Source organism: Dunckerocampus dactyliophorus, chromosome 4 (genome assembly GCF_027744805.1).
Source record: "Dunckerocampus dactyliophorus isolate RoL2022-P2 chromosome 4, RoL_Ddac_1.1, whole genome shotgun sequence".
Lineage (NCBI taxonomy): Eukaryota > Metazoa > Chordata > Actinopteri > Syngnathiformes > Syngnathidae > Dunckerocampus > Dunckerocampus dactyliophorus.
This window is the reverse complement of record NC_072822.1, coordinates 31,986,142-32,014,095: the sequence shown is the minus strand read 5'-3', so window position 1 is coordinate 32,014,095 and position 27,954 is coordinate 31,986,142. Positions and strand designations below refer to the sequence as shown.

Here is a 27,954-nt window from a genome sequence, read left to right as displayed (position 1 = left end):
CTGGCAAAATTCATGCAGATTAAGCCATCATGATTAATCTGATTAAAAATCTTAATGCAATTAACCCATTTGGAGCATGGAAATACTGTGAACGTGTCTGTTCAATGCATTTGCGTCATTTGGGGTATGTGCTAGTAGTTACCATGGCAATGTAAAATTGTTTTCTTTTGTCAACACATTCAAAATGTAAAAAAAAATAAACCTACATTTCATCAAAAAAGGTTAAAATGTCTTGGATGATTTTCACCTTGTGACATCCTAGTTAATGGAGACTGACCTGACCAACCATTTACAACCACAGTGCCAAGTGGTGGATTTCTTTACCTTTTTATACCTCTAGTTTGTACAGTTAGGCACTGCTCTCATTGAAATATAAACACTCCAAATGTGCTAAACCATATGGTGGGAAGGCAGTTAAATTGTTAACGATCATCTGAAATATCACTAAATAAATAAATAATGCATCTTTTTGAAATAAACTAACACGAGGTGCCTGGTTTTCTGTAAACCCATATAAATTAGTCACAACACCAAGCCATAAAGACAGAAGATGCTAAAGAGCTTGTTGGCTCTACATGGAAATATTCAGACGAAAAACACCATGACAAAACAGTTTGTTCAAATTATTTAGTTGAAAATGTTTAATAAATATTAATTGCAGATATATTTCCGTCTTTCTGAGTCTGTTTACCCCTCCAAAACCAAATGTGATTACTATACATAAAAAATAAATGATATTTGAGATTAATCAAAATTATGCCACAGCTGCCCTAATTAATCTGATTAATAATTGTAATCTTTTGACAGTACTACTTTCAACAGAACTTTACATGAGTGGAAATGTCATACTGATATTGTCAGGGCTAACTTGTCTTGGAATAGAAACACTGAAGTAGAAAGCCTTTGTTATAAACTGGAGGTGTGCAGTTTATGAGAGGGTCCCATGAAAAGATGCTTTTGAGGCACATTGTGGAGAAACATAGGGTCCATTGTTATTTTAACCTTGACACAAGCGTACAGAATTTTGAATACTTTGGCCTCTTCTTCACTGATCCTTATGTTTTTGTTGTGTATGTTTTGTTCTTCTAGCAGGACAGAGAAATTACGTTTGATTTGCCCTCAAATTCCAGCAGCCATCTTTTTTCATCATCTTCATCCAGCAACCTAGGAAATCCACAGACTTCACAACGTGCTTCAATTTGCAGGATAAAGGTTGTTAAGGATCTTTTGGCTGTATTCATGGACAGCAGCATCCTGAATTTGACTTTAAAAATGGACTTTGTAAATGAAAAAGCTGTTGATGATGCTGGACTGTGAAGGGAAGTTTACACTGCATTCTGGGAGCAATTTCTTGAACAGTGTGAAGGGGAAATGGAGCGAGTTCCACGGCTGAGGCCAGATTTTGGCGAGGCCGAATGGCAAGCAGTTGGGCGTATCTGGGTGAAGGGCTTCACAGACCATGGTGTCATGCCAGTGAGGCTATCAGTGGCTTTCATTTTTGCCTGCATTCATGGAATTGACAGTGTTGATGGCATCATTTTTCAATGACTTATCTCCTATTGAGAGGTCAGCTGTTGAGAAGGCTCTCCAGGGCACAAGGGAGGAAGGTGATGATGAGGACCTGCTCGACCTTTTTCCAAGGATGGGCTCTCATTTCCTACCTTCAATGGAAGGCATGAAGGCTGCCATAGAAACAATGGCTCACAAAGCCATTCTGCAAGAGCCAAAATACATAATTGATTGTTTCTCCATACCCATGTCACATGTATGGCCCAAACCTTTCGACAAGCAAAGTGTATTGTCTCTGTATGACTCCAAGAAGGCCACAGGCAAAAGAGTCTCACAACTCCTGGAAACAACAAATGTGAGGCAACCTTTCACCATCTCCAGCGTTATGTAAAAAATGCTGAGCAAACCAAAGCAGAGAAGTTCCTTCGCTTCTGTACTGGGTCCTCTGTCATATGTGTTGACAAAATTATGATTCACTTTAATGCTGAAACTGGGCTCAACAGAAGGCCTGTTGCTCATACATGTGGAGCAACACTTGAAGTACCAACAACATACAGTTCTTTCCCTGAATTTCGCACAGAGTTTGACAACATCCTCTCCAGTAACTACTTAGACATGGACATCATTTGAACTTATGCAGTCTTGATCAGGCATAAGCGTAAGAGGCCTCCTTATTATATGGTTGATTATATTTTATTTATGTAAGCATATTTTTATCTTTTCCAGTTGTTTTGTTTGAAACACCATTTAAATGTGTGGGGAGCAGTCTATAATTCTATTATATGTTGGTGCCATACTATACAAGTTTTCACATTTTTCATTATTTAAATACTTGGAAGATGACTGCAGCTTTAATTTCCATCATTTTCGGGGTATAGAATTATTTATCACTGGTAGAATTGTTTATTAATATTTAAGATTAATATTAATATTAAGATGTTGAGATACCAGTTAATATTTGGCATGTGCAATGTGCAAGCTGATTTTGTCTGTGAAGTGTAGCCTAAAACACGAATTTCTAACTATGACACCAAGTATCTGCAATAGGCACAGCCCCACTACTGCCTGACCATATTGGTCACAACAATAAGTAGCAGGCACACCTGGATTAATGAAATGATCCAGTAATGAATGACAGGAAATAAAGGAGCTGTTTTAGGATCAGGAAGTAGTGGGGCTGTGTATAAAGCCCATTGGCCGTCAGAATGATTATGTAATATTTCCATTATATTACTTAACTGTCACTGTGACAGCGTCACTGTTTTATTACCTTGTCACATCACAGCTACTTTTATAGAATGTGTGTGCATTTACCATGAAGCGACAGTGATGTTCCCAATTGATCTTTATGAACAAACCATACAGATTAGGAATAATTTACATTTATTCAGTGTTGCAGGCCAGGATTCATACAGAATAAAGAATGCAGCACCACAACAGTTACCAAAATAGTTCTACAAGAATATAAGGCATTTGTGTTGCTTCTTGTCAACTTACAATAAATGTTTTTCAACTTGTTCGTGGCAGTAATCTTATTTTGTGTGATGAAAACATGAAATGAATTTGTAATTCTTACAAAATAAGACAACATTTATCTGCTGTTTATCACAGATAGAAGATACATTAGTTTTGTCAAGCAGTTTTCAAATTAAAGGCCACACACATACTGCAGATGCAGGTGCACACTCAGAAGGGGAGCATTTAGAGGTCATGAGGTCAATCGGAGGAGTTATGGTCTGGATTGGCATTTTGCCTTATATAGACTCAGTGATGACCTGTCTAAGATGCATGTACAAACTCACCGCCTGATATGGATCAGCTGGTGGAGTCAGATGGGACTCTGCCATAAAGATAAGGCACAGTTTATACACATCTGGATCACATGGTATTGACAGGCGAAAGACGCATTCATCTTTGCACAGTTGGACTGCATCATCAACGGGGGAAAGGAAGTCTCTGGTCCCATAGAGTTGAGGTAATGTATGCATCACATTGGGCCGACCACTGGGGACGTTGATGTTTTTTGACGGTCTGATGGTGTGTGTATTCCAAACCTGTGCAGTGTCATCCAACTCATCCTATTAAAACGAATCAAAATGAACATATATATGAATATATATATATATATAACTCATATACTTAAAAACAATTAAGCAGACTTCAGTGTAGTGATTTACCCCATAAAGGTCTCCGTAACCAACATACCCACGCGCACACACACACATACAAAAACACTATAATAACACTATAATACTGAGTCCCATGCAACAAAACTGAAGGATTGCCTTGTCCAGAAACCCGCCGTTATACAATCCATTATCTCTGAGGTCTGCAAACAAAGACAACCAAAACTCCACACACTGTCTGCGTAGAAAACCCCAACAAGATTCAATTCTTTGGTTGGCGGAACTGACTCCCTCCAAGTAACTGTCAACGGTACCGTTTGGAGGAATAGGGACGAGTAACCGCTGAAAGTCTCTTACATATGGCTTATGAAGCCGTATGGCTTCACTTTATCATATGAGTCCAGGTGCCAGATGAAGTTCGGCCCTTTGGAGAAGTACCTCCGTCGTCGTCAGCGCCTTGCTTGCCTGAAGGCGACTCCTCTCGGATCCAGTTCCTTCAATTCCATTCGCACATCCTCTTTCCTCACCCGTAGTCCACTTTCTCTGAATTTCGCGTACATCCATCTATACCCGTGAAGTTGTCCGGAGTATTGCAGTTGGTACTTGATGAAATCAACCAGGACCGCTACATCTGAATACGCTTTGCGACGAGAGAGCCCTCTTTCGCTGCAGATTCTTTTTAGGTGGCTTTGACTTACCTCGAACCCATGCTTACTGCTAAGCACTGTTTTAATATCTTTGTATTTTAGGCCCAACTCAAAATAAAACTCAATAAACTTGTCCCACTCCATTGTCGTGTATGTTTTGTTTCCGTTCTGAGCGCGGAAGTATACGTACACGGAAGTGCAATGCTCTTAAACAGTATTGCGTTCCCTCGCAAAATAGTTTTGCGTTATCTCGCAAAAGTTTTGCGAGGGAACGCAAAAGTTCATTCTTTTTTCTTTTTTTTTTACCCATCATATTTTTTTTCTCCATCTCCCCTCCGGGGCTCCGTACTTCAAGACGTCTGTGCGCAACATAAACAACAATAACAATTTGCCTGTGTCATTTGTTATTATTATTAAATTATTTCTAAAATAATTTGCAGAACCAGGGAAGGAGGGCGTATAATTTCTCCATAATGGACATGATATTAGAAAAAAGATTGATTATTTTGTATTGTAGTGTATTTCCGTATGTATTTGTATTTTCTTGAGTCTAAAAACATTTTTAGAGGCCCAGGAAAAGACCGATGCGAAGTACAAGCCTACTGGATGTAGACGCGCAATGCACATGCGCAGACTGTATCATGTTGCCGGTACGGACTAACGACTTTAAGTTGAAAAGATTACCAAAGAGAAATCCACTTCCGTAGTATTCCTTGTGCGAGTTTGGCCGCCATGACAGTGAGCAGAATCTATTGCATCTTAAACACGTACTTCCACACAGTTACGCCTTTAATCACGGTAATAGAGGGTCCAAAGGACCAGATTTGTCATGTTTCAGGTTTCCCAAAGACAAGTATGTGTGATAAATACGTTGTAGATTTATAATACTTGTTGTTGTAAATAAAGAGGACAATGGACAAGACTCACAAAGTGTATATAGTGTAGGAGAAGTCAGCCCCGCCCGCCTCTCTTGCTTGCTTCCCATCATGGCGGACTTTCTGCGCCATAGTACACTATGGTACACGCATTTGCGGTACGTCCCATTTACAGTCCTTGGTACGGACAGCGTAGTGAAAGGCGGCCTAAGAGGCTGTGGCTTTCCGGAGCTCCAGACGGACGTTTTAAAATTTACGATTAAACGGTGATATAGTTTTACGGCAAATACAGCAATAATAACCTCAGAGATTAGTCTTTTCTACAGTCAACGAAACGGAATATGAGTTTGGAGCAATGGAGTGCTATCTCAAGTGAAGATTGAGGACGTGATAGAAGATGAACCACTGCTACGCTTATGCTAAGATGGCGACGTCCAGTCAAAGAGAAGGTGGAAGAGAATCAGCGCTACCAACTCCCAGCAAATCATCAATGGAGAAAAAGCCCCAAACTGCAGATAACGGTGAGCGAGTTGAAGTTTCTAACAACGTCTGTTTTGGAGGCCGTCTTTTCGACCCCGAAAAGATCATTCATTTTTGCTGAGCAAGTTAAACAAAGAGCCGCCATGATTGTTAGCTTGACGAAGCTCGTGGAGTTCAAGCCAGAGTGTGAGACACAATGTGAGAGACAAATGCAAGTATGAACCATTTGCATTTCCCTACACCTTAAAGAAAAACTGCACTTTTTTGTTTTTTGCCCATCATCCACCATTCTTATGTGAGACATGAAGACGCACCTCTTTGTATTTTCTGTGCGTTCTAAATCTTGGAAAAACTTCTAGTCACACACACACGTACAAGATAACAGTTATACAGTCTGATGGAGTTACACTTACAGTTGCACTCACGTCTGCTGTCAATTTAACATACTAGTTAAATGGATTCATAATCACAGTGCGACTACGTTTTCGGAGATGTTAATTGTGTTGGTTAATGTGGATGCGTACTACATTATCCAGAAGCCTTCGCGCTCGAGGGGAAACCAGAAGTTTTACACACTGCTGAAGCTAGCAGCGTGTAATTGTGATATGCTAATAAAGCAGAAAGTTCATAGATTTTCGTGGACACCACTGTTCCTGATTTGTTAAACAAGCAAGACACATCAAATTGACTATTTGGATTTTAATTATGACGGCGTAGCAGTGAGATCCAGTATTGGTTTCACTTGAATCAGTGTCCATTCATTCGTGTCATTTTGTGCAACCAATTAATCTTATATGCTCTCATTTAGGGTTGGTTGAGCTCAGCTCAGCCATCCTGGATGTCAGAATTCTACTTTTGTGCAACGGACCCCTGCTGTTTGTTTTTAAAATGTAAAAAATAAAAGACCAAAGAAACTGATATCATTTAGTAGTTTGGACAGCAATTTTCTAAACGTTTCATTTCTATTTGACAGAACTACCGCATGTGCACTTAAAACAAGTTTGTATTGGATCACGGGTATTGCTCAATGTTTTTCAACAAAATAATATTTAGGGCCCTTTGATTTCTGCATTAACGGAATCGGGGTTGGAATTGCGGAAATGGCCAATGAAAAGGGAATTTACTTTGAAACGTGGACTGTAGAGGAATTTGACAATATTTTGAATGAAATGCTGTCATCTTGAGGAGAAGGAATGTTCCTGTGGGGAAGTATTTCCGTCGTGGCGGAATCTCATCACAAACTCTAACCTGCCCCCTCACGGACTAAACATGTCGAAATGGCGACCTGAAACACGGGCGGAGCACAGCATGCTAGTGCGTCTCTGTGTGCTACTGTGGCTGGATGAGTGTTAACACCGTGTTGTGTTTTATCACTTTAATGTTAGCAAGCATTTTACAATGCCCGCTGACATGGCGCACGTTCTGAGTGGAAAAAGGATGGGATGTATGTTTATTTTTGCACCCAGCTCGTCTTAACCGTCCACAGACATTTTCAACACACACACACAACACATTACCAGCCTTCAAAATAAGAGTGCTGTCACATCTAGTCTATTTGGATAAACAAAGTAAGGGTGTCATAAAAAATATTTTACATTAATAATGCAATTGGAATTACTACGTCAGTGACTACATCTTCCTTAATTACAAGCATGGGCATTACAGTCTGTTGAAGATTTTGTAGCAATATGTGTAGAGGTTGACATCCTATTACCAAAACAAGGCAGGCTACATGCATTTCTCAATTACTGTGCAAAATTGGCCAGTAATCAATAAATGTAAGGATTTTTGCATTTCATTAATGGACATTTTATTCACGAACCCAAAAAGCACACACACTATTCTGGTTAAACTAAAGTGTATGCTGTCAGTTGTTTAAAAGAAAAAAGGTATTGGCATGTTGGGAGACTTTCAAAGATGACCAGAAATTTGTATTTGGGGCACCCTTACTTTTAGGACTTATTTTGTAGTGCGGAACGTAAGAAGAGGCTTGATTAAGTGATATTACTCACCCATTCAGGGCTCTTTGAAGTCTGCTTTTCTCAAATTCCGTTTACATTTTTTTAATTCAGTTTTTTTTTTTTTTTTTTTTTTACTTGTTACACTTACTTTATCACTGTTGATTGTGTGCTTTTTGTGTCAGTGAATAAAATTCTTACATTTATTGATTCAATACATCAGGGGTGGCCATTACGTCGATTGCGAGCTACCGGTAGATTGCCAAGGTAGTTTTGGTCGATGGCGTAAACGTCACTTTGTAGTTGTCATATGACAATAGTCAGCTGACATTAAGCTCCCCTCCTGAGCTCCCCTCCTACTTGCTCCCCCGCAGCGTTTCAAGCTACACACGAAGATGCAACTTTCATCTTTATGATTGTGATTATGGATGAACTAACTCAGAGGTAAGATGTCTATATCTATAAATAAAGTTATCTGTTCACTTGTAGCGGCTAGCTACGTAGGAAAAAGTGTATTGTTTTCTGGCTTTGCTTGGCGTCAGGAACTCTACTACAGAAATCAGTGTTTTCTACACGTTGGCTTCTTAAACTATTATTTCATGATGAAATTAAAAATGTGCCCGTTGGTGAAACCTTTTCAATATCTTGCCTTGACTTGGGCTGCATTGACGTTTGCATAATCATTTGAAATTCTTGTACATGGCTAATGTTTGATAGCAAATGCTAACTGGATGTCATACATGAACTGTGTGTTCTAATGAACGTTACATACTGTAGCTAATTTGACTGACCTATTAGCAGTACTCAGGTTATGTAACAACTATTTAGGAATTATCTGGAATGATCTTTATTTCCATATTGAAGTGAATTATGATAACAACTACTTTGATTACCTGTAAACTTTGGAAATGTGAATGTGAAATACTAATCATGAATATTTACAATAGAATTTCAGAGTTTACTGGTTACTTTATGTTATGTTTTATAGAAAGAGGTAGATCATTTTGACTTGTACTTGCATGCTGAGAAACTGCATGCACTCCTGATATACATGTATAACCTACATAAATACATACTCATATTTTTTTTTTATAAATATATACTTTCTATATGTATAGTAGTAGGTAGATCTTTGGGACTCGGTCATTTTAAAAGTAGCTCGCAGGCTATAAAAATGTGAGCACCCCTGCAATACAGTACATCATTGGACAATTTTGCCCAGTATTTCAGAAATGGCTGTAGCTTCACGAACTTTTCATTGCTGCATAATCTTCAACAAATGATAATATCTGTGTTTGTGGTGAAAGAAGACGTAGTTGCAGATGCAATTGTAATAGCTGTATGTAAGCTATTTTTTATGACACCCTTATTTTATTACCACTATTAGACAGGATGTCCACCACTATTTTGAAGGCCGCAATTGGGATGTGTGTTGAAAATGTGTTTTTGGTGTTGCTAAGTGAGATAGCTATCTGAGTACCTCTTGCAGCCGTGGCTGTCATCTGTATTTGACACACAACAAAGTCAGCGTCCATCCTAAAGCGCTTACATTTTTATTATACAAGTATTTACGGTTCCATGAACAAGCACTAAAGCACAACTCATACAGCCTGAGTGGGACACACACAGCAGCATGAGCATGCTCCGCTAAACTACAGTAAGCTAACCCAGGTAGCTTATACTGGCTATTGCTGTATGTGAGCTCACGCTAACACTCTGTGACAAGTTTTTTCGCCGATGTTTCCGGTTGCCACCTCAACATGTTTAGCTCAGGAGGGGGCTGGTTAGTCTTTGTGAGGACATGCCGCTATGAATGAGTGGTTTGCTGGGGAAATATGTCTCCACACTAATGATCCTTCTCCTCACGGTTACAGCATTTCATTTCATTTCCACAATATTTCGCATTTAACAGTAGATGCCAATACAGGGGCTGGCTCTTTCTGTTAAAGCCAATGACTTTGCCGACTTGTGGGATTTTCCTATGTAATGCCGCTTCATATTTGCGATGAGTTTGGTCATATTAAACTTGTTCTGTTCTGTGGCACCCTGGGAAACTTGTGCACGACAAGTATCACACTCAGCTGCGACTTATTTTTACTGCCACACGCCTGACATCACTCCTGCTACCTTGTTAGCAAAACACTGTTGTGATTACATGGGCTCTATCCGGTCGCTGCTGGATAGACGTGCTGGGGTGGAGTCTGGAATCAACTACTTGTATTGGAGTGCCATTGTCAGAGATTTCAGATGCGGGCCAATATAATGCGATATTGTTGTTTTGGTTTTTTTTGCTGATATCAGCGCAATATCAATATCGGATTGGGACATCTATAACACACACATGCAGTACAGAGAAGAAAGTGTGTAGTGAGTTCCAGGAGATGTCAAGGATCATGTCTGAGCTAAACTGTGTTTGTGTCCGACAGACATTCAGCAGCTGATTAATCATCAAGAAGAACGTCCCCCTCAGTCGCACGGGTGGAGCCCCACTTTGAAGCAGGAAAATCCACAGCCCCCCCACATTAAAGAGGAAGAGGAGGAACTCTGTATCACTCAAGAGGGTGATCTTACCAAGTTTCCACTAACAGGTGTCTTTGTGAAAAATGAAGACAAACCACCTGAGTCCTTACATTGGCCGTGTCCTTCAGACGTCCAGCAGATGATTGGTCATCAAGAAGAGTGTCACCCGCAAATGCACGGGGGGAGCTCCACTTTGAAGCAGGAGGAGCCACAGCCCCCCCACATTAAAGAGGAAGAGGAGGAACTCTGTATCACTCAAGAGGGTGATCTTACCAAGTTTCCACTAACAGGTGTCTCTGTGAAAAATGAAGACAAACCACCTAAGTCCTTACATTGGCCGTGTCCTTCAGACGTCCAGCAGATGATTGGTCATCAAGAAGAGTGTCACCCACAGCTTCACGGGGGGAGCTCCACTTTGAAGCAGGAGGCGCCACAGCCGCCTCACATTAAAGAGGAAGAGGAGGAACTCAGGACCCTGCAGGAGGGAGAGTATCTTCTAAGGCTGGAGGAAGCTGATCTCACCAAGTTGCCACTGACTGGTGTCTCCGTGAAAACTGAAGAACATGAAGACAAACCGCCTGAGTCCTCACAGCTTCATCATAGTCCAAGTGAGCAGAACAGACGAGCGGCGTCTCCAAACAGCAGCTCACCACAACACATGACAACAGAAGCTGATGGAGACCACTGTGGAGGATCACAAGCAGACAACCTCTTAGCTCCACTGTCAGATAGTGACAACACAACATTAGACTCTCCTGAGGCTGAAGACATGGACGACACACAAGAACCTTTGAGTAGTGATACAGATTGGGAAGATGATACTAGGAGTAACACTGACAAAAAACATTCTGAATGCTCTAAAAAGAAAACGGGTAAAAAACGTTTTACCTGCTCAGTTTGTGATAAAAGATTTACTTTTAAGTGCTATTTGAACCAACACATGCGGACACACACAGGAGAAAAACCTTTTTCTTGCTCAGTTTGTGTGAAAAGCTTTACTGATAAGTCTGATTTGACTCGGCACATGCGGACACACACAGGAGAAAAACCTTTTGGTTGTTATGTTTGTGGTCAAAGATTCACTCAAAAGTCATATATGCTATCACACATGAGGATGCACACAGGAGAAAAACCCTTCAGTTGCTCAGTTTGTGGTAAAAACTATTCTCACAAAAATAGTTTAGCTTATCACATGCTGAAACACTCAGAAAATCCTTTTGGTTGTTCTATTTGTGGTCAAAGGTTCCATCTCAAGTCACAAATGGTATCACATATGATGAAGCACACAGGAGAACACCCCTTTGGTTGCTCAGTTTGTGGTAAGAACTTCTGTTCCAAACAGTATTTAGATTTCCACATGATGAAACACACAGGAGAAATACCTTATGGTTGTTCCGTGTGTGGTCAAGGATTCCCCCAAAAGTCACGACTGGTAGCACACATGAGAAAGCACACAGGAGAAAAACCCTTTAGTTGCTCAGTCTGTGGTCAGAACTTTCCTTACAAATCTAGTTTGACTTACCACATGCGGAAACACACAGGAGAAACACCATTTGGTTGTTCCGTTTGTGGTCAAAAGTTCCCTTTAAATTCACGACTGGTATCACACATGAGAAAGCACACAGGAGAAACCCCCTTTGCTTGCTCAGTTTGTGGTAAAAACTTTTGTACCAAACAGTATTTAACTGTTCACATGCTGAAACACAGAGAAAAATCTGTTAGTTGCTCAGTTTGTGATAAGAAATTCAATTCCACTGCAAGTATGGTAGATCACATGAGAACACACACAGGAGAGCCTTTTCGTTGCTCAGTTTGTGGTGAAAGCTTTTCTCAGCGACACCGTTTGTCTTATCACATGCAGAAACACAAAGGCAAACCCTTTAGTTGCTCAGTTTGTGGTAAAGGTTTCTCTGGGAGGCAAGCAAGTATCTACCACACTAAAGCTTGTCAAGAACGGTTGGAGGCAGCCTCAGATAGTCAGCCGAAACATTATTGGAACCAAAAAGGCTTTGAATGGTCTTTCTGATGACAGATGACTAATGCAGTCCCTATCATGTGATCATATGCGATGTGAGGGGAAATGAGGTAATTGAGAGTGTCAAAGAAAAACAGACCTGAGTTGTGTGTACAATAATACATGACACAAGAAGAGAAACCTTCCTAGCAAAATTATATAAAAGTGAAATCTAATGGTAAATATTGATGTCAGAATGAAACATATCACTTGGTATATGATTGCAAATGCAAGACTGCGTATTCAGCTGAAAGTGCACACAACTGGGCGTAGTACGCAACCCAATTTTCGTAAATAAGCGAGCAGGGTGGGGCAGGGTGCACAGCGGGTACTATGTATTCGCTTCCTCTGAGTGGAGTGTAAAATAAAATTAGTGCAGTGCGTACACTTTGATGAAATACATGTTGATCAGAATAAATATATATACACATACACAGTGGTGTGAAAAAGTGTTTGCTCATTTCTTAATTTTTTGCATGTTTTTCGACTTAAATGTTTCACATCATCAAACAAATTTAAATATTAGTCAATGACAACACAACTGAACACAAAGTGCAGTTTTTAAATGAAACTTTTTGATATTAAGGCAGAACAAAATCCACATCCACATTGCCCCTTATGAAAAAGTGATTGCCCCCTAAACCTAATAACTGTTGGGCCACCTTTAGCAGCAACAACTGCAATCAAGCGTTTGCAATAACTTGCAGTGAGTCTCTTACAGCGCTGGGGAGGAATTTAGGCACCACTCATCTTTGCAGAATTGTTGTCATTCAGCCACATTGGAGGGTTTTCCAGCAGGAAGCACCTTTTTAAGGTCATGCCACAGCATCTCAATAGGATTTAAAAGTCTTCATTTTGTTTTTCGTCAGCCATTCAGAGGTGGACTTGCTGGTGTGATTTGGGTCATTGTCCTGCTGCAGAACCCTTCAGCTTGAGGTCACGCACAGATGGCCAGACATTGTCCTTCAAGATTTTTTGGTACACAGCAGAATTCATGGTTCCATTTATCACAACAGGTCTTCCAGGTCCAAGCAGAAAAACAGCCTCAGACCATCACACTACACCACCATATTTTACTGTTGGTATGATGTTCTTTTTGTGAAATGTGGGGTTACTATTACGCCAGATGTAACGGGACACACACCTTCCAAAAAGTTCAACTTTTGTCTCGTCAGACCACAGAGTATTTCCTCAAAGGTTTTGGGGATCATCAAGATGTTTATCACTTTTTCACACAGGACTGTTTTTTTTCCTCCATTAATACTTGAAATGTTTCATTTAAAAACGCCATTTTGTATTCAGTTGTGTTGTCATTGACTAATACTGCATTTAAAATTTGATAATCTGAAAGTGTGACAAACATGCAAAAAACTAAATCAGGAAGGGGGCAAACACTTTATCACACCACCGTATAATAGGTAGGGTAGGGTAATGTATGCAGCCCTACATCTCCATGAAGACCTTGAGTAATGTGTAAGAATCCATTGTATCGCACAAATGTCACCTACATGTAGACGTCAATAAAAAGCTGAGCAGCAATACGAAGGAAACGCGTTTCTTCTTTTACATAAGAATATAGTCACAGTTGAAGGGAAAATAAAACAAATAAACTTTAGGGGCAGGCTTTGCATTTGGCATCGGCTCATCTGCTCTGGGGGAGGGCAGATGTAGCAAGATGCTATGGCCTCTGCTGGACAGGCACAGCCATAGCTATTTGTAGTTTCACTGTTCTACCACTAGGTTTTGTGTGTACACACGGTAAGAGTTGTGCATAAATGTATGCATTTTCCTACACATAAATACAAGTGGAATGTTCTTGCGCACACTCCACGTATATATCTCTGCAGTGGTTTGCTTTGCAAGATATCAGAAAAAATGTTGATTGCTCTTTTCAAAGTCAAAGCTGATGTGTGTGACTATCTTGTTTTGCCTGAAACACAAAGATAATAGGTCTGCTTTCATATAAGGAAATAAAAAAATAGTCATTTCAAAGGCTAAAATGATATTTACAGTACATTTTTAATTGGAACGATGAATCGATTACCAGAATAGTTGTTGATTAATTGGATAACCGATTAATAATCGATTAATCGTTGAACCTCTACACTTCACTGATATACACGTACATTCATAAAATAATGGACACTGCTGCACTACTGCTAGCTTTGTTGACGCTATATTACACAACACTTACACGCAGGCTATGGGATCTCTGCAGGGACACAAGACGAAAGCCGCTTCAAGCATAGCAAGTTACCGCACTAGTTAACCTCCAATTAATGTATTGTAAGGGTTACGCAGATTGTTGGGGGGTACGTGAATTACAATTAAAAATGGCTGGACTATATTAGTGTCAAACACTGAGATTTCCATAATGTGCTCCAACGCCTCATGTGAAGACCCACAGCAGTTAGGATGGTGCAGAACAAAGGTGATAGCATGAAGTTGTTCATTGTTGTGTGTGCATTAGATGAACAAATAAGTCTGATAATGACATTATGTGTTATAAAAGTGTTTAATGAAGTTTTTTCAAGATCATTTCTATTGTGTGCTCATCATCATTAATTTCCTTATTGATTTCTGTATGTTATGTGCCTTTGTTTTCATCATGATTTATAATTATTACATTTACATGTAATATTAGTTGCATTGTACTGATTATTTCCATGCTGATGCAGACCACGGCACAGCAAAAAAGCGTGAACAGTTAGTTCACCACATCTTACCACAGCTTGTTGCCACTTGGTATAAATAAATTCACCAAACAGAAGAGACACCTGCCAGGAGGTATCTTACCCTCTAAAACCTCTCCTTTTTTAATTAGTATCTCATGTGTGCAGTTGAAAAAGAAGACACATGATTTTTCAATATAATATATCAGAATCTATAATAAGAAAATCTCAAAGGAGTAAGGGCTACATGACTGCCAGTCAGATGTCTGAAGGGGTACGTGACTGGGAAAAGTTTGAGAGTCCCTGGTGTAAGAAATACATGGAAGTGCTAATAAAGATTATGGAAAAGACAATTGAAATAAGAAAGGAATGGAATATTGACGGTATTTTAGGAACAACAGGAGAGGGTTAAAAACACACAGAAAGCAGTCATAGCTTATCCGAAGTACACAGCTATGTAATAGAGTCTACGTTGTTGTATTTCTGTTTAGGTTTTTTTTTTTTAGTTAATGTAGACTAAGTTATATAGCTCATATTACATACACCTTTGCAGTAGGTGGCGATATGCACCTTTACAGTCATGGTTGCAACCCGCCATTATGCCAAAAGAAGAAAAATTACAAAAATGTCGGGCTGGGCTACAGTGGCTTTCTGGAGCTCCGGGCAGAAGTTTCAAATTTACGATTAAACAGTTATATAGATTCACGACAAATATAACAATAACCTCACAGATTCGTCTTTTCTAAAGCCCGTGAAACGGAAGTTGAGCTTGGAGAGCTGAAGTGAAGATTGAAGACGTGATAGAAGATGAACCACTGCTATGCTAAGATGGCGACGTCCAGTCAAAGAGAAGGCGGAAGAGAATCAGCGCCACCAACTCCCAGCAAATCATCAACGGAGAAACAGCCCAAAAGTGCATATAACGGTGAGCGAGTTGAGGTTTCCAACAACGTCTTTTGGAGGCTATCTTAAGCCCCGAAAAGTGACTTGATAATAATTGAAATTAGCCGACTATAATGAGCAAGTTTAAACAAAGAGACGCCATGACTGTTAGCTTGACGAAAGCAGCCGAGTTCAAGTCCGAGAATGAGGAAGAGAGGAAGAAACTGGAAGAGCAAAACAAGCTTGTGTAAAGACGGGTCACAGCTCATATGGTAAAACAAAGTTACCAAACCAAATTTAAACCATTTGCCTTTTTGTATTCTTTGTTGTTATGTTATAAAGTAACATAAATGTCCTGAACAGTACAGTTGCGATCGATTGAATCCCCTGAGAATAAAATGACTACGTTTGCATGCGGTCAATATTTCTGAAACATTCGGAATAACCCGTTTAATGCGCGACGTGGAAAAAAAACTAGCACGGACAACGGCATGACGCAACGCGCGTCATTTCCGCTTCTTTTTCCTGTTTCCAAAAACAACAACACGGGCAAGGCGGATATTGAACGCCTTTGTTTTGGTGGTGGTGCTGACCCACCACCAGTACTTGACACTATTCTGTCCCACGTCCTTCATTAATGGAAGGCGAGAACGTGAAGGAATAGGAAATGGATCCGGAGCTGTGCCATCCACATCCATGCTATATCGCCAGAGCTTCAGAGTTCTTCTTTGTCAGAGTGACAAAGTAAAATATGTTTTGGATCGTAGAATGTTAGGGGCTTAAAAGGCGTTGTTAAAGAAAATCATTCTTTTATTGCAAGGGGCAAACATGGTTATGGTTTAATTTATTTGAACAAGTTACATACATCACATATTACAATGCACAGCTCCACATGTCCAACAGGAGTAGGAAGAAGTAAATATTATGTAATCCTACCCCTCATCCGTTTAACATCAATTGCTGTTCTTCCGTGTACTATGCAAACATCAACTGCTTGTATTGTTTCTTGAACTCACTCATGTTAGTGTATTGTTTTGAGTTCCTTGCTCAATCCATTCCATAGTTTGATTCCACATACCGAAATGCCGAAGGTTTTTTGCGTTGTTCTCTCAGATGCAGTGTTCCCTCACTACATTGCGGTTCACCTTTCGCGGATTCGATGTTTCGCGGATTTTTTGGATTTTGCTTATATTTTTTTTTAACAGTGTATGAACACGCATTCTGTTCTACATCCTTGAGGTGTATTCGCACGATCTGCTCTGTTGTGTGTGTCTGTCGTTGTTTTTACTACTGCTACCAGTAGAGGGTGTTGCATACTCATGTTGAAGATGTGTGCAGCTCTACTTGTCTCATTATGTGTTTATGTGCCTGTAGAGCAGGGGTCACCAACATGGTGCCCGCGGGCAGCAGGTAGCCCCCCACGACCACATGAGGTGCCCGCAAGCCTGCTTTTCATTCAGGTTTTCAGTTAATAATGAAAGAACAGTAGAACGAAACGCAATCTGAATTACAAGATGTGAGTTGTGGACACCAGCATTTTGTTTATGTTCTGGTAAAATAAGCATATTCACTTTGTTTGGGTTTAAAATAAGCTCTGGAAATGAATGTTACAAAAATGAGTAGCTCTTGGCCATTTTCATTTTGTCAAAGTAGCTCTCACAAGGACAAATGTTGGTGACCCTTGCTGTAGAGCATACAGTACACTAGGTTCTCTACTTACGAACACAATTGGTTCCAGACGACCGTTCGCAAGTCGATTTGTTCGTAAAGGCCCTGTCAAACCTTGACGATTTAGCCAGCTTACGCCATTGTATGAAAAATTTTGCCAAGACGCTGGCGTACGTCAAATAAGTTATGGGTAAGTTTTGTATATGTTAACAGCGCGCGGAAGCACGCCGGCATACGTCGAAGTCGTCCAAAAATGTTGTGCCTGCATAAAACTTTTCGACATATGTCAGCGTATGATTCATACGTCCCGTATCCGCGGGCAATAAGTTATGCCATCGTTGACACCCGTTCACACACGTTATTTGTAAGTTATGCACAAGTCGTAATACGTCAACATAGCTTGAGACAAAACTGTCTTCTTGGCGTGGTTTGGCTGATAGGAGATGAAGGCTGTTGTTTGCATTTGCAGGTAAGTTTGCAGCTTGACCAGTAGAGGGCACTGTGACACTAGGAATGGATCTAACATTTATTTTTTATTTTTTTGCACTTTGTCTGAGAGAAACAATGCACGTTTTAATCAAGCATTTTTGATCACGTCAACATAAAGTGCATAGGAGTATTTACATTCAAAAAGAATGGAGAGATAAAGCATGTTACTGTCCAAGTTAGCGTTAGGTTTGATGCACTGTTAGTACTGTGTTAGTACTAGTCAAATATGGAATCACAGTAGTGCCAAAATTAAAAGGGAATACGTGTGGAAATACAAAGAGAAGCAATAATAAAAGAAAATATACCAATGTAGTCATATTCTTTTTCCATTTTGTCATTGTTTTTTCTGTATTGTCTTTGTTTTTTCCAATTTGCCGTTGTTTTTCCTGTTTTGTATTTGTCTTTTCCACTTGCGTTTTGTCATTGCATTTAGTAATGGCAAAGACAAAAGAATGATTTCTGCATTGTCTTTCTTTTTTTCCATTTTGGCGTCGCTTTTCCTGTTTTGTCTTTGTCATTACTAAATGCAATGACAAAATGCAATGAATCATACATTGACATACGTCGAAAACTTTTGTGCACGCACAAAATTTTTAGACGACTTGGACTTACTACGACGTATGCCGGCATGCTTCAGCGTGTTCTTACCTTATACAAAACTTACCCATAACTTATTCGACGTACGCCAGCGTATTGGCCAAATTTTTCATACTTTGGCATAAGCTGGCTAATTCGTTAAGGTGTGACAGGGCCTTCAGATCCAAATGTGCAAAATGCAAATTCTTAAGATTTTGATCAGGAGTGTATTTCCAGGAGAGATTGTAACTTACAGAGCTGATTAAAAAATGCTCACTGGTTGATTGTAGTCATTAAAACTGAAAGACAATTGCTCATAATGACAAATTTAAACTATATGAATTTAATCTATGGGAGGGATACAAGCGTGACGACACTTCTCATTTAAGAGGAATGCTGTCTCACGGGCACAAGGGCAGCCAGAAGCCTATCAGGCTGTGAGCTATGATAATACACGGAATATGGAAGTTGCAGTGCTCGAGGCAGGATTGGAACCGCGCATTGAAGGAAAACTGCATTTAAAAAAAAAAAAATTGCCCATCATCCTCAGTCGTATGTGAGACATGAGCACACGTCTTTCTCTTTTCTGTGCCTTCTAAAGATATAGAAACAGATAAAAGAGGCAGCTATGAATGCGCATAATGGATTGCAACTATCCTGCCTATAAAGCCATCTGAAAACCCTGCCAACAATGCTCCATTTTAGGCCTGTTACGATAACAAATTTTGCTGGATGATAATAGTCCTACAAATTATTGTTGATAATCGAGCTTATCGATATAACATTTTTGAGACAATTTTTTCATTAATTATATGGCATAATAATGCAAGTACATCGTATCAAAAGCAATAAACTTAAATTTCTGAAGCGTATTTAACATTGTAACTGTAACGACAATAGCTTTTAAAAAAAATAAATGTAACAACTAAATAAATTAAACAAACCAAAAATGACAAAAAAGTCAATGAAAATAAAATTAACTGTCTCTTTTAGCAAAAAAATGCTCTTAAATAAAAATCAGTCATAACCAAAAACAATATTTAAAAAAAAAAAAAAAGACCCTTTCTCAGTTAAGAAAAAAAACACTCCAATAAAAACCACACACACACTTATGTAGTGTATTGTTAAACTAACGTAGGTGGTCATATTTGAGCTGGACCACATATCTGTGATGGTGGAGTAAAATGGTTTATGATGTCCTTCAACACATCTTCTTTCATTCGGTTATACAGTTCAGGAATTGCTGTTTGGGACATGTACATGTACGTTCTCCCAGGCAATTTGTACTCTGTCAAACATTTCCCCAAATGTTGGCTTTTCAGTCGTACTTAAAGGTTACATTTCTTTTGCAATGTAGCGAGCGACACAGTCTGTGAGCGCGCACTATTTTGCGTTTTTTTTTTTTAAATATTTACTTTGCCAAAGGCTTGCTGCATCTCCACACTGGGGCTGTGGCATTCAGCTTAGAAACCCTCGCTTTTGTGCTTTCATTCATATTAGCGTTTGCTTGCTAACTTGCTGCTAGCACTCGGTCTGTAGAGTATCCACATACTAGTAGCCGCTACAAAGCCGGACAAAGAGGCTGAATGGATGACAGGAGAGCTCACTTTCTCCGTTCACTATAGAACCAATGCACACAGACACATGTAGAGTGAACCCTCTTGTCATCCAGCCTGTGGGGTGAAAAGAGAGGAGGAAAACAAACATGCATGCATGCGTGCACATGTCAGTTCATTTTTTTGTGACAGGCCTATCGATAATCGATTTTTTTGACATTTTTTGAGACCATGCTTTCATTAATTATATGGCATAATAATGTGAGTACATCGTATCATAAGCAATAAACTTTCATTCAACATTCAAGAGTATTTAACATTGTAATTGGAATGTCAAGAGCTTTTAAATAAATCAAATGTAAACAAATCAAACAAGACAAAAAAACCCAATGAAAATAAAATGGAATCTCAGTCTCTTTTAGAATTGCACTTAAATAAAAATCGAGATCATAACCAAAAACGCTAAAAAAAAAATAGACCCTTTGTCTGTTGTGGAAAAAAAAACACCACACAACAATAAACACAATAAACAAAATGGAGTGCCGATGTACTCGCATTATTATGCCATATAATAATGAAAAAATGGTCTCAAAAAATTTCAATAAAATCGATTATCGATAGGCCTGTAACGATAATCGACAAATCAATTAATCGAACAGTTAAAAAAAAAAAGTCAAATTTTGCCGGCCTCAAAAAATTGACATGTGCATGCATGTATGTTTGTTTTCCTCTTCTCTTTTCACCCCACGATGTGCTGCCATTATTATGCCAAATAATAACAAAAATATTGTCAATAGTATCAATTATCAACAATAATTTTCTAGGCCAATTATTGACCAACAAAATTTGTTATCATGTATCATGTATTGGCCTTGAAAATAAAAGTTATGCATCCTTTAAATAAATATATTGTGATCTTTTTTTGCCATATTTCCCAGTTCCAACTGAAAGTGTCATTCGTTTGTTATATCGCTTCTACAATTACATTCCTATTTGATTTTATTTGACGTTTCCATGTATTTAATACCGATTTGTTTGATTAATGTGATGTTTTGTTGCTGATATTGTTGCTACTGCATACAGAAATATTCACAAGCATCAAATATCTAACTAACCCATCATCTGACATCACACATATGACACAAGATTTAAGGCACATCTTCCCTGAAAATGTAAGGTTAGGTTTGTAGTAAGGCACTCTGTGAATGTTCATGAAACACTACACACGCATACAGTACACAGAAGAAAGTGTGTAACGAGTTCCAGAAGAAACATCTCAAGACTCATGTTGGAGCTGATGTGTGTTTGTGTTGTTTGTGTCCTGCAGACGTCCAGCTGCCAATTGGTCATCAAGAAGAAGATCCCACTCAGCAGCACGGGTGGAGCTCCACTTTGAAGCAGGAGGATCCACCGCCCCCCCGTGTTAAAGAGGAAGAAGAGGAGCCGCCATCCCCTCACATGAAAAAGGAAAAGGAGGAGCCACAGCCCCCCTACGTTAAAGAGGAAGAGGAGGAACTCTGGATCACTCAGGAGGGAGAGTTCCATGTCTGGCCAGAGGAGGCTGATCTCACCAAGTTGCCACTGACTGTTGTTTCTGTCAAGACTGAAGACTATGACGACAAACCACCCGAGTCCACACAGCTTCATCACAGTCCAAGTGAGGAGAACAGAGGGGCGGAGCCTTCAAGCAGCAGCTCACCACAACACATGACAACAGAAGCTGATGGAGACCACTGTGGAGGACCACAAACAGACAAGCTCTCAGATCCACTATCAGATAGTGACAACACAACGTCACACTCTCCTAAAGATGAAGAAAGGGACGGCAACCAAGATATGACGTCTCGCACTGACAACAAACACTCTAAATGTTCTAAAAAGAAGACGGGTAAAAAATGCTATACTTGCTCAATTTGTGCTGAGACATTTACTCAAAAGTCCACTTTGACTCAACACACAGAAAGCACACACAAAGGTGAAAAACCTTTCAGTTGTGCAGTTTGCAACAAACGATTCTCTCAAAAGTCATATGTAGCATTACACATGACAAAACATACAGGAGAAAAACCCTTTAGTTGCTCAGTTTGTGCTGAAAGCTTTTCTACTAGGTATTATTTGGCTCGACACACGCTGATACACACAGGAGAAAAGCCCTTTAGTTGCTCAATTTGTGCTGAAAGCTTTTCTAGTAGGTATTATTTGACTCAACACATGCTCACACACACAGGAGAAAAACCCTTTAGTTGCTTAGTTTGTGCTGAAAGCTTTTTTTGTAAGCCTCATTTGACTCAACACATGCTGAAACACGCAGGAGAAAAACGTTTTGGTTGTTCCGTTTGTGGTCAAAACTTCCTTCAAAAGTCACAAATGGTATCACATATGAGAAAGCACACGGGCGAAAAACCCTTTACTTGCTCAGTCTGTAGTGCAAGCTATTCTATAAGAAGCAGTTTGACTTATCACATGCTAAAACACAAAGAAGAAAAACCTTATAATTGTTCCGTTTGTGGTCAAGGCTTCAATAAAAAGTCACAAATGGTGTCACATATGAGACAGCACACAGAAGAAAAACCCTTTTGTTGTTCAATTTGCGGTAAGAGCTATTCTTTCAGGAATAGCTTTACATATCACATGACAACGCATAAAGAAGAAAAACCTTTTGGTTGTTCTGTTTGTGGCGAAGCCTTCCTTGAAAAGTCACAAATGGTGTCACATATGAAAGTGCACGCAGGAGAAAACCCCTATAGTTGCTCAGTTTGTGGTGAAACATATTCTAACAAATGCAGTTTGACTTATCACATGGTGAAGCACAAAGACAAAAAGCCTATTAATTGTTCCGTTTGTGGCAAAGGATTCCCTAAAAAGTCACGTATGTTAGTGCACATGCGAAAGCACACAGGGGACAGACCTTTTAGTTGCGCTATTTGTGGTACAAGATTCTCTAGACGTGAAAATATGGTCTCACACATGAGAGTACACACAGGAGAAAAACCCTTTTGCTGCTCAGTTTGCGGTGAAAGCTTTTCTCAGCGAAAGCGTTTGACTTACCACATGCAGAAACACAAAGTTAAAAAGCCCTTTAGTTGCTCAGTTTGTGGTAAAAGTTTGTCTGGGAGACAAGCACTTATAAACCACACAAAAGCTTGCCAATCACGGTTGGGGCCAGCCACAGAAACATTTTTGCAACCAAACATACTTTGAATGGTCCTTATTCCAACAGATAACTAATGATCGGTATTGGATATGCAATCTGATCATGTGAGATGTGAGTCGAAATGGCCTATGTTACGTGTACAATAACACTTTTATTATATTTCTTTGCTAATATCTCCACAATATGACCTGTTAATCATTTTTAAATATATGGGATGTTCAAGATCAGTTAAATTTTTTATAAAAGCAATTGATGAGATATGTTAATCAGATTTGTTTTATGTACTCATTGGTATCAGTTTTTCATTTGTATTTTTCCAGGTGCACTGTTAATGAAATAGGTTCTGTTAAATAAAAGGGACGGGCCAATCCCCTGGCCACCTCATTCAGCAGATATCACTGAGCCAGGTGAGGTGGCTCAGGCACGTCAGGCCTGGGGGAAGACCCAGGACACAGAGACTATGTCTCTCAACTGGCCTGGGAACACCTCGGGATCTGCCGGAAGGAGCTGGACGAAGTAGCCAGGAAGGGCGAAGAAGAATGCGTAAAGTTATAAGCGAAACACTCTACAACAGGGGTCCCCAAACACCGGGCCACAGCCCAATACCGGTCCGTGAGTAGGGCCGAACTGGGTCTTGAGGAACTTTCAGAAGCAATGTTTTAAAAAAGTGGTTGGCAATAAGGGCTATTATGTTGTTGAAAAAAGAATATACTGTTAGAAAGTGCGTAGTTTTTGCATGTTTTTGTCGTTTCGTTCATTATGTTTATTAATAAGCTCCTTTTCTGAGACCCTTATTGTGTTCTGTGCAGTCAGACGGGATGTAACACACAAAGTGTGTTGTTGGTCTTTGAGGTCTTGATGGCTGTAATGTGTAATGGGAAGACGAAGATAAATAAAGTGCCTATGGCGTTCATGGCTGTCGTCCTTCATAACGCCAGTGGTCATCTGAGTAAGACCCTCGGTTACATTCTACTGGTGATGTGAAAATAGTTGACATCTTGCGAAAAGTCGTCTTTTTTTTCTTCTGAAGAGCCTATGCATCCACTCCATCACACTCAAAACCTTTATAATACTGACAACTTTACATCTCCAAGGTAACTGAATGAAGGTGAATGACAGCTTGCCTCCCAAATGAAGAGAGGAAGTCACGGCAACTGCCACTAGGTCACATGGTTGAAACCCAGCAATTGTTTTGACAAGACCTCTAGTTATAATAATAAAATAATATAACGCTTAACGACTACCCTTGTTAGAACCGTTAACGACAGCAGCTGGACATGACGTCACGTGAACCCAACAATAAGGCATCGGCTGCATTCCAATGCAGCCTTTGTTGATGCCCTCTGCTGTTCAAACTGTGTATCGTTAGACATGACGGGCAGGATGCTTACAGGTCTTTGTCACGTGGTTAAGAAAGTTCGGTGGTGATGCAAGTACGCAAAAAAAACGAACATAAAAGTCTACTAGGGTAACACAAATTATGTGTGTTATGTAAAATTTATTATTAATGTAAAAAAAAATGCATGATATCAAATGTTTACTATTTTAATTGATTTATTTAAACCTCAATGAGCAGCTACAAAAATATATTATGTAATGTTATATTATAAAATACAAAAACAAAGGTTTTTGTATTTTAAATAGGTCAAAATAGGTCAAATCTCTTCATGCAAATTTCTCATGAATAAATCGGCTCTCAGAGCACCACATCTTATTTTTTACCCCGCCCCTCCCCCTGCTCAGTAGTAGAGTAGAAGAATGTGAAAGACAAATGAAGAAACTGGAAGAGTAAAACAACCGCTTGTGTAGAGACAAGGGTCACAGTTTATAACAGCTAACCTTTATGTACTTTTTAATAGCATAAATGGATATACAGTATGGTAGAAAATGTAGGATAATGAATTATACCCCACCAGTGGCGGAGCTACGTGGTGCTAAGTGGTGGCGCCACTCTCCGGCCACCCCACTGGCTATGTGTTGTGAAGCTGCTGCGTAGCTGTGGCAGGAATTATTTTTTTAATATTTAAATTTACTGTCGGTATTAATGTCAACATTAGGGTCGTTCTCACAGGCTTGAACATCAAATGCATTAACTTTAACTTACTTTCCACTCCTTATCTGTCAAGTGCCAACAGGATAGACAGATTCCGGTGCGTGTTTTTCAAAATAAAATGTCGTGAAACATTCTTCTGATGTTTGATAGATATTTTATTTCAAATTAATTGTGGTCAATATGTAAATAATAGGCTATACTTGTATCTATATAGCACAGGGGTGCTCACGCTTTTTCAGCCAGTGAGCTACTTTGTCCCAAAGATCTACCTCCTGCTATAAACATAGATATATACATACATATATAAAAAATATATTATTTGAATATTTATGTACATTGTACATGTATATCAGGGGTGCACACAATCAAAATGATCTACCACTTACTATAAAACATATAGCATATATTAAAATGTATCCGGTAAACTTTGCAACTACTATACTAAATACTTATGATTAGTATTTCACATTCACAGTTTCAAAGTTTACAGGTCATCAAAATAGTTGATATCATTCAGTAATTCACAACTGAAATCAATATGAGAATAAAGATTGTTACACATAATTTCTCAATAGTTGTGTACATAAACTGAGTAATATGCCAGTGAGAACAGCTACATAGCGTTCATTTAGGACAATATTAAAAAATTGTGATAATAATTGAGATCGGACAATGTCTCACTGGAAACAAACATGGTGTTAATCGTGAAGCACTTCTTCACAGTTTCAGAGGAAGACATTTCGTGTGCTATTTCCACCAAATCTTCTGCCAAACATTCCACAAGGATGTGAAAAAAACATTGAGCTTCAACACATCAAACCTTATCAGCCACCTGAAATGCCAGCATTGCTACGACGGTGTTTTGAAAGCCTATGAGGACGACTGCGCTGCTTAAAAAGCTTCTCCAAATCCAGCCAAGAAAGGCCCAGGGCTTGTTCCTATCACTGCTGCGTTTGAATTGTGCAAAAGTTTGCCAGAAATTACCTGAGGGCTCAAACGATCTGTGATTTAATCATAATAATGATGCCACTGGATGACCAGTCCTTTACCATTGTTGAAGATACTGGCGTGGGCCGCTTGCCGGTTTCAAGGTATACCACGGTATGAAAAGGTCACGGTTTCAAAACCACTAAAATTATTCGTCATAGTGTTCCTACGGTATGAGAGATAGTAGAGGTCCAACACGGCCACTACGTGGAAATACTGTCACGTCCTGTGTTATTCCTCGCAGTTGACACTGGGCTTTGATATGTTGAAACCACGGGCGTGGGCTGTGTTGCCAAAAGTGGGGCATAGATAACACCAGCGTTAACTGCCTCGTTAGCATTGAGCGGCGCCGGTACAGTTGCAATGTTGTCATCGTTGCCAGTCAACATATTCTAGGCTTATTCACAAAAACATCTTACCAATATCAATTAGTCATATTTACTAGCTATTGAATAGTTCAGGGCCGCACGGTGGTCTAGTGGTTAGCACGTTGGCCAACACAGTAACAGCCTGATGGGGAAGACCTGGGTTTGATTCTCCCTTGGGCATTTCTGTGTGGAGTTTGCATGTTCTCCCTGTGCGTGTGTGGGTTTTCTCCGGGTACTCCGGCTTCCTCCCACATTCCAAAAACATGCAGGTGAGGTTAATTGGTGACTCTAAATTGTCCATAGGTATGACTGTGAACGTGAATGGTTGTTTGTCTATATGTGCCCTGCGATTGGCTGGCGACCAGTCCAGGGTGTACCCCGCCTGTCGCCCGATGTCAGCTGGGATAGGCTCCAGCATGCCCCCACGACCCTAATGAGGAGAAGCGGTATAGAAAATGGATGGATGAATAGTTCTGTCTGCAGCCACTTGAGTATTGAGTAACAACTGAAAAACAAATGCTCAAGCAAATATTAAAAAGTGACAAAAAAGTTGACTTCGAACAAAAAGACATAATCAAAACATGCATCACGTTATTAAACTTAATACAAGGGACTAAACTACATTTTATGTAGCTGCTTTAAAAACACACAATATGACTGAGAAGAGACAAACTTATGTTGACATTCTGGAGTACACTTAAAGGATGCAGTCATGGAAATTTGGCCAAGAATGGGATTCAGGAATGTTGGGAGTATAATACAACTAAAAGTAATAGTTTTGGGTGGGTAATTAAAGATGAATCAGAGAAATACAAACTAAACAATATACAGTATATACAGTATTAACACTTCTACACCCATAAGTAATGTTCCTATCTGGTTATTTCCAAAACCTGAGGTAGATATAGCTATGATAGAGTTAAAAAGTAAGTGGGAAGATGGTGAAAACGGACCTAAAACAAGTGAATATATAAGAAACAAATATTACAGTTACTTAGATATTTATACAGATGGATCAAAAAGTGAAGAAGGGAAGGTTGGGATCTGAGTCTATGTACCATCAATGAACTGTGGCATTGCAAAAAGACTACCAGATCAACTTTCAGTTTATACAGCACAAATGATGGCAATTATCATCGGCACACAGTGGATAGAGGAAATAAAAGCAGATAGAGTGCTATGTTGTGTGGACTGTCTGGCAGCATTATACAGTAATCAAGTCGAGAGGATTTACTATTAGAAATACATCAAAGCCTATTTCAATTACGTATGTTAAAAATAGAAATGAGGTTCTGCTGGGTGCCTGCACATGTAGGGGTGGAAGGGAATGAGGGAGCAGATAGAATTGGGGTATAGGAATTAGAAGGACTGATATTATAAATGTACCTGCTGGTAAAGGTGAAGTAAAGGCAATTATCAA

The 27,954-nt window shown here is 39.5% G+C and overlaps 2 protein-coding genes across 4 annotated transcripts; both read left to right on the top strand.

Annotated features, from left to right (window-relative positions):
- Nucleotides 1–5,323: 5,323 nt before the first annotated feature.
- LOC129180444 (gastrula zinc finger protein XlCGF57.1-like) lies at nucleotides 5,324–14,899 on the top strand. 2 transcript variants are annotated; one of them, XM_054774932.1, is made up of 2 exons: nucleotides 5,324–5,678; nucleotides 10,022–14,899. In XM_054774932.1, exons 1-2 carry the CDS (start codon nucleotides 5,555–5,557, stop codon nucleotides 12,139–12,141), a joined length of 2,244 nt encoding a protein of 747 aa, XP_054630907.1. In that variant the 5' UTR covers nucleotides 5,324–5,554; the 3' UTR covers nucleotides 12,142–14,899. The 2 variants fall into 2 exon arrangements, with proteins under 2 accessions (XP_054630907.1, XP_054630908.1); XM_054774933.1 differs by lacking the exon at nucleotides 5,324–5,678 and adding an exon at nucleotides 5,753–5,852.
- A 522-nt stretch (nucleotides 14,900–15,421) lies between these two features.
- Nucleotides 15,422–24,008, top strand: LOC129179796 (gastrula zinc finger protein XlCGF57.1-like). 2 transcript variants are annotated; one of them, XM_054773507.1, is made up of 3 exons: nucleotides 15,422–15,726; nucleotides 21,300–22,080; nucleotides 22,165–24,008. In XM_054773507.1, the coding sequence occupies exons 1-3, from the start codon at nucleotides 15,609–15,611 to the stop codon at nucleotides 23,171–23,173; spliced, it is 1,908 nt and encodes a 635-aa protein (XP_054629482.1). In that variant the 5' UTR covers nucleotides 15,422–15,608; the 3' UTR covers nucleotides 23,174–24,008. The 2 variants fall into 2 exon arrangements, with proteins under 2 accessions (XP_054629482.1, XP_054629481.1); XM_054773506.1 differs by having other exon boundaries at nucleotides 21,300–24,008.
- The last annotated feature ends 3,946 nt before the right edge of the window (nucleotides 24,009–27,954 follow it).

Bases quoted from the DNA above. Each gene is read 5' to 3' on its own strand.
- LOC129179796 (XM_054773506.1), top strand. From the start codon at position 15,609: ATGAACCACTGCTATGCTAAGATGGCGACGTCCAGTCAAAGAGAAGGC. The intron at 15,727-21,299 runs GTGAGCGAGTTG...TGTGTCCTGCAG, and splicing joins GCCCAAAAGTGCATATAACG to ACGTCCAGCTGCCAATTGGT.
- LOC129180444 (XM_054774932.1), top strand. From the start codon at position 5,555: ATGAACCACTGCTACGCTTATGCTAAGATGGCGACGTCCAGTCAAAGA. The intron at 5,679-10,021 runs GTGAGCGAGTTG...TGTGTCCGACAG, and splicing joins GCCCCAAACTGCAGATAACG to ACATTCAGCAGCTGATTAAT.